The sequence below is a fragment of the Aulostomus chinensis genome, chromosome 3 (assembly GCF_037954235.1).
Source record: "Aulostomus chinensis isolate RoL2024-O1b breed Wild chromosome 3, RoL_Achi_v1.0, whole genome shotgun sequence".
Lineage (NCBI taxonomy): Eukaryota > Metazoa > Chordata > Actinopteri > Syngnathiformes > Aulostomidae > Aulostomus > Aulostomus chinensis.
This window is the reverse complement of record NC_141322.1, coordinates 1,515,001-1,524,167: the sequence shown is the minus strand read 5'-3', so window position 1 is coordinate 1,524,167 and position 9,167 is coordinate 1,515,001. Positions and strand designations below refer to the sequence as shown.

At 48.7% G+C, this 9,167-nt stretch overlaps 1 protein-coding gene across 4 annotated transcripts in view; it reads right to left on the bottom strand.

The window, feature by feature from the left end:
* Positions 1-3,318: 3,318 nt before the first annotated feature.
* Positions 3,319-9,167, bottom strand: part of cntn6 (contactin 6) — a 104,647-nt gene continuing 98,798 nt past the window's right edge. For 3 of the 4 annotated variants that reach the window (XM_086197524.1, XM_086197533.1, XM_086197515.1), the window contains 4 exons: positions 8,533-8,713; positions 7,507-7,619; positions 6,635-6,803; positions 3,319-5,963 (listed from right to left, as the gene is read on the bottom strand). In XM_086197524.1, coding sequence (XP_086053650.1) covers positions 5,875-5,963; positions 6,635-6,803; positions 7,507-7,619; positions 8,533-8,713 — 552 coding nt within the window. In that variant the 3' untranslated portion in view covers positions 3,319-5,874. The remainder of the gene's footprint in view (positions 5,964-6,634; positions 6,804-7,506; positions 7,620-8,532; positions 8,714-9,167) is intronic. The other variant, XM_086197540.1, reaches the window with a different exon arrangement.

Sequence of the window (9,167 nt, the reverse complement as noted above, 5' to 3'; positions counted from 1 at the left end):
GGAAGGATTAACTAAATCTTCCCATTTTACCTTTTCAGAGAGCGAGGAGAAGAGGAGAATCACCGTTAAACTGGTTACCCCCCGCAGGTAGCAGTGGGCTAACAGGAAGTATCGAAATAGCGTCAGCTGCCCAAAGAGCTCCCAGCTCACACACTCCAAATAATAAGAAAGCAGAGGTGAATCAGGTGGCGATGAGCTGACTGAGTGTTGTGTGAACTTGTTTGACAAGACCTTGACTGTGAGGGATGTTCATTTATCCCTTTAAGTGCACAATAGCTTTAAGCTTCAGCTGCAGGACCCACTGAGAGATTATTTTATGCCAGCAGACATCGCGCTGTATCTGTGTTCCCTCCAGACGTGTTGGCACACACCCCGGGGAAGCCCGCCTCGGAGGTCCGGAGCCTTCAGCAGTGCCGTTAACCTGAAGGGAGAGCTCTCCAGGCTGCCTGTCAGCTGTCCCGTGGTGCTCGGAGAAGACTCGCCGTCTTTTTAATTCCAAGCCAATCTTCTGTCCATCACACCACTTTATCCCTACTTTAGAGCTCAGCTCAGGTCCACACGCTGTCACTTTCTGACATGTCTAGCAGCCTACACCTCGACAATACCAGGAAAATACAGTCAGCTTCCCACGTCGCCGCCTCACTTTCAGTATGAACAACAAATCTTATTTTTAAACTGGATTTCTGGAAAGAGTTCTCACCCTCCTCCCATCATCCAGCCACTCCACCTTATTGACTTCTCAGCAGCGTGCGTGATGAGGATGAGAGCACATAAAGAATAAGATTTAGCTCTGATTAAAGTTCATGGCGCCTCACCCTGCGGTGATCAGCTGACCCCAGCAGTTTTTCTTGGATTGTCCCCCATGATGTGTCACATGTTGATGAGTGGAGCAGAGCAGCGCAACACGCACAGCCCGCCGACGGTAAAGAAGCCACTCGGTGAACGCTGCCATTCTCAGGAGATTTCCATGAATAAAGGATTAGCTCCAAGCTGGGAGTCAAGCTCTGGTTCCTCCACTCGCTTTACATATTTAAGGCCAAATTTTGCACCAGCAGAACCGGCTTAGAGTCAAAGGAGATTGTGCAGCAGTTCTGTAAAATACGAGTGACTCTCCGGAGGAGTGCATTGATGTAAGTTGCTGAAATTCCAGACATACGTGTCGTACATCATGTCTGTATTTTACATCATGTGTCACACAAGGCTCCTTTACTTCTAATATAGCCAATCTCTTTGAATACATTTACAGTAAATCAATTTCTAGCTGACACAGAGATTTGAGCTGAGATTAGAAAGCTTCCGTTGAGCTCTGAGGAAAGTCGTATCACGGCTGATTGTATCTTTCCAGACTAATAAAGAGGATAAACGGCGTAATCCATCATATATTTAATTGGCTGAGCCAGGATCTTTGCTATGATATCAACGTTACCAGAGAATGTACAGAACTGATGAAGGAACACACCCATGTGGAGTACTACTACAGCGGAATAACATATAAATACACAATGTAGTGTGACTGGGATTATTGCCCGAGCCTCCACACGTAGAAGACAATGTTTGGTAATAATTTGATTTTGTGAGACGACTGATAACTCTGGAATTATCAGGGTTCCCGCAGAGCCTCAACGAGCCTGAGAAAGCATTGAATTCATTCACGACTAAAACAAGGCCTTAGCTGGTATTTAAATGTCTTAAATCAAGCTTTCAAAAGTCCGATGAATGTTAACATATGGAAAGCATTTCTTCTGAAGTTGTGATGAGTCTCAATCTCCAAACAAGTAAAAGTAACATTGATTTACTGTCTTGAACTGGCAGCAGCGCGGAGACCAGGACAGCGGACCAGGTGCTCCGAGCAGATGCAGAGCCTGTGTGCTGGACACCGTGTGTCTGAGCAAGAACGAAACCAAGGGATCAAGGAAGTTGAGTCCAACATGCACAGAGCGAAACTCAAAGCTGGGAAATCAGTTCTCTGGCCCCCCCCATGCCTCCACCCCCATGCCTCCACCCTCATGACTCCACCCCCATGACTCCACCCCCATCTCCGGTATGATTCGGAGCTACGCCTGCACTGACAGCAGAGGGACTGTGGTGCCTGAGCTCCAGTTGCACCAGTCAAACGTGGGAGGGGGAGTTCTTTAGTGCAGTGTTCCGCCCACTCGTTTGCATGTGGTACAGATGAACCTGCTTCCATCAACAAGTCGGGCTTAGCTCCTGATCGGCTCGTGGCTGACAAGGACGCGCTTGTTCTCATGATGGATGAAAGCGTCACATAAAGCAGAACAGCAAGCAACTGGAGCTGCATGTGTGCTGCCACTGCAGAGATCCGGGCCGGCCCAGATGTTCTTGAACATAACTTGGCTCAAGCTGCAGGAACCCTGAATACAGACTTGTGAGGGTTGTCGACATGTTTGGGACACGTTCAGGCAGCAGTGGCCTGTAGTACATGTGTACTCTGTACGGCCCTGTATAAGTGACCTCACACCTATAGTGTAGTTATATCAGTCATATACATGTACGAGTGAACACGTGGTTGATCATTTTTTTTACTCTAAGTTCTCTAAAATTTTGTTTAACTGAACTAAAACGTCTGCAGAAGAATTCTTGGCGACACGAGCAAAGGAACCTACTCTGTACCTTCAATTTTGCATATCCCAATCAAAGCCTACACATACACATCAAATATACTTTGACTTTTCTTGACACAGCGCACAACTGACTGCACTGTGGAGCTACAGATGAAGTGTGTTCACGCCACAGCGGGATCAGCTTCGGCCTGCTGAGAGAGGAGCGTGTGGGGACGCTCCACAGGCGCCAAACCCAGATACGGGAATGAAAACACTTCCCTCTTCAAACACAACAGTTACACTACAACTACACTGCAAGTCTTCATTTTAAAAACCCGTTCTTCCATGGTAGGAACATTGTTCAATAAAAAGTATCAGCAAACTTGAATTTCTCCTCAGGCTCTGGCCCTGCTTCATCTCAGTCCGTTTGCTGCAGCCTGTAGCTTCCTCAGCATAAACCGATGGAGAGCAGTCACTCACGGCTCAGAGGCTCATTCAGAACGGCCAAATGTGGTCCAGAGCTTTGTTGTGTCGCTGCTGCAGTTGCACTGTGTTGAAAGTTGCATTGAATTCGGATTGATTCTGAGCTAAAAGTCTATTTATTGCGATAAAAATCCCACTAATCCAGGCTGTTATTGTAAAGGAGCCTTCAAGCATGTTTCCCATTTGTTTTGTTCACTTGACGACAACAGGAATCTCCGTGTTACAACGAAAAAACACAGTCGGACCGAAGAAGCCGAGACGCAGCCTGGAGGGTTTCAATGTGAAATCTTTATTGAGTTCTCTTGTCATCTCACAGAGATTCTTATCCCAGTATTACATTGGTATTACACTACTGAGGACGCCAGCAGCGCCGGCTGAAGAAGGCATGTTCGTCATCATGAAAGGGGAGCAGACGTCATCAACAGTGTCATCAAGCAGAAATGAAGCTGCTGAACAGTAAAAGGTAGCGATGGAGGGACACAGGTGATGGAGGCAGAGCACACCTGGCTGGTGGAGGCTTGGATCCTCCTTCATATACGACGAAGGATTCATAAGATAGCAAAACGGCTTCATCCCAATCAAAGAATCATTCTGTCACACTTCAGTTCATGAATGATTAAGGGCATAACACGAATGAGCCTCCACGCTCTCCTCAGCACGCCGGAGCAGGAACGTCACAGACACGTTAGAGACGCCACTTCCTCATTTGTACGTGCAAACCGGTGAGAGACGAACTGAGCTGCACATGGTCTTAATCCTGATTGGTCCACATGGTTCCACTTCAACGCGGAATGTCTCTAACACTGAAAACCTGCAACTCTGCGTCGGCCACATGAACCTGGTCACTGGAGGAGTGCCGCCAAAGCTCGTCTTGATCGTCTTTTAGTGGACGTGAGCAAGACGCGCGAATAACGGCATCAGGGAGCATTGAGGGACACAAGTCGCCGTACCTGCAGTTGGGTTGCTGAAGGACGACTGCTGTCATTTGTTCCAGGTATTCAGGCACATTGACAATGCTTAGGTGTTCGTAAGAGTGCTGAATCATCATGGCCGAATCATGATCAGTGCTACTTTACTGACCGATGGACCCTTCAACCCAAACCTCCCACCCCAGTTCATTCATCCGACTTTGTTGGAGTTGAACTCCCATAATGAGTGATACGACTTAACTAATCAGTACTCATGGTTAACTACGCGTTAGCTAAGCATTCTTAATGTACCCGTCAACAAAGTGTTACTCTGGTCACTTCCCAGCATTCTGTCTTGTGAATGAAGGTATTCTGTTTGATGAAAGGCAAGTTGACACACAAAAGCAGCTTCACGAAGGCTTTTCAACTCGCTCATCTTTCACTGTCAGAGTTTTAATAACTACAATAATGCAGCAACAGAGGACAATCTCTGAATTATAGAGACATCCTTGAATCACGCAGGATTCCACAGAAACTCTCAGCAAACAGTAGCACATTCATGAATGATGTATCCGAGAAGACACCACATTCTGTGTTTGACAAACTGGCCCTTTGCAGAAGTCGTTTCCATCAGCGTGCTGTAAAAACTCCATAAGGCAAAGACACTTGAATTCTTTTCAGCTGCGTACGTCCATGTCCAGAGGTGCACGTGGTTCTGGTGCTGAAACCCAACGTGTTCCGTGTAGAACCAGTAAGAAAAACACAAGTAGTAAACTTCACATCTGCTGTTGTCAGTTTTGATGGACATCTGTGGTGGTTCCACAAGTCAAGGCAGAGTGGGTCATGGACTCGTGGACCCAGATCCAGTAGATCCCAGCCCAAGTGGTGGACCTCTGTGGTTTGTGGCCTTATGTGCTGGACGTTACACTAGAATTTCCCTTTAGGTTCAAATGAGGAGGAAACAGTTTAAGAAATGCGAGAGGAAGCCGAACACCTACATCTGATACGGACGCTCACACACCTCAGGCAATCAGGACCGCACCAGCAACAGTGATGGCCACAACCGGGTCCAGCTCGGACCCTCCCAAGATAAAAGCAGCCAGGCTGGTGTTCAGCAATGTGAAACAATAGGTGTTGTTCAAACCCTGCACTGTTGTGCGTTTGGCCCTTGATGTTGTGAGACCTGACATTCACGTGTCCTTGTCACAAACAGGAAGATCTTGTTGGAATCTCGAAACTCCAGAGCGAACGCCATTGTGAATGCCAGAGCGAACACCAGACGCCTGCAAGCCAAGAGGACGCCTGTCTCTGGTTGACGGCCATCTTGACCTTCCAGTCCTCTTGGAACGCCTTCCCCCGTATCTGGAGACGTTACTGCTGATCCCGCTGCCTGTGACGTCAGCACGGCGTGACAGCTCCACATATAAGCTGGTAGGTCATACAACAACACATGTACACATTCACCACTGGGGGTGAAGGGGCTCGCATACAGGGTCAGTGGATGCAGGTCTCACCCCCCCCCCCCCGACCTTCCACCTTCAGTAGAGAAGCAATAAAATTAGGTTGCATTGAAATTCCAGGTGTGAATGAGGCCTGAGATTAACCGAAGCTTTTGGTGTTTGATGTTCATGGAGGTCACAGAAAGAAAAACCTAGGTGGAACAGATGCCGGGATCAGGACACTAGGACCTGGACCCAAGACAAGACAGGACCCTCATCTTTGCATGGTTAACAGACAGATGTGTCCTGGAGGTCTGAGGTGGCCCTGACAAGCGGCAGATGAACATGCGGAACTGGGCTGTTACCTGCTGCACAGCCATGTTTCAACTTCTCTTCTATCTGCTTCATCCACGGTCTACATGTTGAATGTAGCCAGAAACAAGGTCACTCCAGTGTCTGGAGCCAAATACAAAGACGTCAGAGCTACAAAAAGAGCATAGAGAGTAGAAAAGACAACATGAAAGAGTGAATCGGCTCTGGAAATGGAGACGCGTGTCCCTCTGAGTTCAGACCTGTGAAGACAAGGAGAACATGACGTTAGCAACACAGCGTGTGAGCTTCCTGTCCAGTCAAAGTTCATGACAAAGAAGAATCTGATAGGTCGGTGAAGGCTCTCAGTCAGCATGGCATGGTAGTCTCAGAGCGCCGTGGCCTTCCTCTGGGACTACAATTTGATACATGGCACTTCAGCGGGGCTCAGTGACTGTAGGTCCTCTGATACATGGACATGTTCGTCCAACATCATTAACGTGATTCTGAGATGTGACCACAACACAGACGTGCTCATCCTACACGTATGACCCATGTTCAAGAGCAGAAGACAAACTGAAGATCAACCTGAGACTTTTTAAGTCCAAGAGAAACCCAGACGAGTGACCACAAGAGGAGAGACCAGACAAACCGAGCGCTGTGTTGTTCGATGGAGTCGAGCCTATCCTGCTGCATCGCTAACACGCACACACACAACACACACAATCACAGGCGACCACATGGTGGCGCTGTACAGGTGTCCTATTGTAGAGGAATGAGGGGACAGGCTGCTGGCGGCAGCCTTCTACCTGGGTCCCGCTGCGGTGAAGCTAATGAACAGTGCGTCACACGCGGGGGGAGTTGCACTCCTGAGCCCACCGCTCGGCTTAGTTCCAACGCTAATCATCAGAATGCTGCAGCACTGGAAACTCACTGGACATCTTTGGTATGTGGATGGGGCCGCTGCTGGTGCCGTCGCCCCCCTCGCTCAGAGCTTTGATCTCAATGAGGTAGTCCTCTCCAGAGGGGATCTGCAGCTCCACTTTGGTTTGGTTGGTCTCCAGTACGGTGGCCCTGCCTTGCCAGTTCTGACGATACGCAACCTGCAGGAGCGCGAGAGGATGAACACCTTCAGTCAGTCGGATGTGACGCTTCATGGCCTCCCAGCAGGCACGCGACATCACTCAACACTGAGTCAGTGTGCGGAACACAAATCAAACACCCGGGGGGTCAAATGTTGGTCACGAGTGTGTCTGATCTCTGTCTCTCTCCAGAGGACTAATGAAGTCAAAAAGCTTCAGGAGGAGCTGCTGGGTTTCGTCACTGACAGATCAGACAACATTCAGTCCACATTTTCAACTAAGCGTGACACATTCTTAGCAAACAAAGAAATATTCATTAAATTTCCAGTATTGCATTTGCCAGATGATGAAACTCATCGTATCTGTGTGCGCTGAAAGCTCCCTCAAACACAGCTCCATTAAAGACTTTTCATTAAACACACATCAGCGGGCGAATTATGTGTTTGTATACAGTATTTGTGGAAAGACGATGAAAAACAAAGTGGATCAAATAAAGTAGTGTGCTGTTGGAAGAGGCTGAATTCCCACTGAGGCGTGACGCCTTTCATTCACAGGTCTTTTAATTTTGAAAGGCCAGACAGGGAGCATCCGTAATGCAACGCGGCAGTGCTGCACTCCATCTTTCCACTGCGATGAGAAAGCCATTTATTGGGATGACAGCTGCTCAGGCTCTATTTTTGTTTCAATAATCGTGGAGTTTCAGCTCAGAGTCTGACAAACTCACCTTGTATCCTGTCACCTCAGACTCATTTTCCATCGCTTTGACATGTTCCCAATTTAGAAAGATCTTAGAGTTGGTCAGGTTCCACTCGATATTCCCTGGAGGCTGACGAGGTGCTGGAAGACATGTAATTACACAGACACCAATGAATGCCACAGCTCAGAGGAATTCTCTTGGCTTACATCGGGTGTTGCAGGTGGATGCATTTTATTGCAGACCGTCTTTAAAGAGGCCTATGGCGCTCGTCTCAGGGGCTTTAATACGGCGGCGGTGGACCCCAGTGGGGCACGACTGAAAGATTCCATCAATAAAAAACCTCCATAATTATCTCATATCTCAGTCTGCGTCTCCTTTATTCTGCCTCTTTCCTGCTTCCCTCTGAAATGCTCTGATTCAGGACCCCCCCACACACACGCACACACACACCTTCTCCACCCCTACCACGCCCACTCTGCTGTGACTGGTCAACGCATTGCGGGGCCTGCTCCCCCCGCTGCATAGTCACATGCCCCCTGTCACGTGTACGTAACCAAACCAAAGGGTCGCTGGTTCGATCCCCACTTCCCCCGGTGACCATGTCCAAGTGTCCTTGAGCAAGACACTGAACCCCGAACTGCTCCTGATGGCCCTGCCACTTTGACATGGAGTGTTTCAGTGATGATCAAAGTGTAGCTCCTGCATCACATCCTCACCCAAGGAAGATGAGCAGAGATGTCAAACCCCCACAGCTCAGTGACCGATGATGATGATGATGAATGACCCCCCCAAGAAAAACCTGAGCAAACCAAGAAACAACCACAAAGCACAGGAGGTGGTGTAACTACTGATGAACCAAGATGAAGAAGAACATCGCTGCTGATGACTGTTGAATCTTTTGTGCTCCTGCCTGTATTCATTCACCTTCACACCAGCCTGGCCAGCACAGAGCTGAGAAACTGCTCCAGCGTCAGTTATTCCTCAACACGCGTCACCGACCTGAAACCGACCGGGGTGGATCATCACAGGCAGGCCAATATTCGCTCTACTCACGAGGTTTCTTGGTGGTGATGTTGAAAGGGGGGCTGCAGGGACCCAGTCCAGCGCTGTTCTGGGCTCTGACTGAGATCAGGTAGACGGAGCTGCCCTTCAAGCCTGAGAGCAGAGCCGTGGTGTTGCTGGCCCTCACGCTCTCCGCCTCGCTCTGATCGGAGCCCTCCTCCCAAAAGTCAACCTGGACCAAAGAGACGAGCGTCAGCACAGACATGCAGGCATGATGTTTTCTCTTCATCCCATTTATCATCGGAGTGACACCTCTGGAACACCCAGAGGGGGTTTCTGCTAAATTGCTTCAAACATCCACTGGGAACCCAGAAGGACATGAAAAGGACTTGGTGGTCAAAGGTCAACTGTCAAGGTCACAATATCAGGCAAACATCATTGAAGCATATAACCTGCATGTAGTATTTCTAGGTCCCGTAAGTAAAGTTGTTATGGCTCTGGCAGCTGTGGAGGAATCAACTACTGTCTTCTACATGCAACACACACACACACACACACACACACACACACACACACACACACACACATTTAATACTGTACATCCAAATGGCTTCAGAAACTCACAGACTATGACAACAAGGCGCGAAATACTGGGGAGACAGGAAGGAGTGAGATATGTGGGCTCC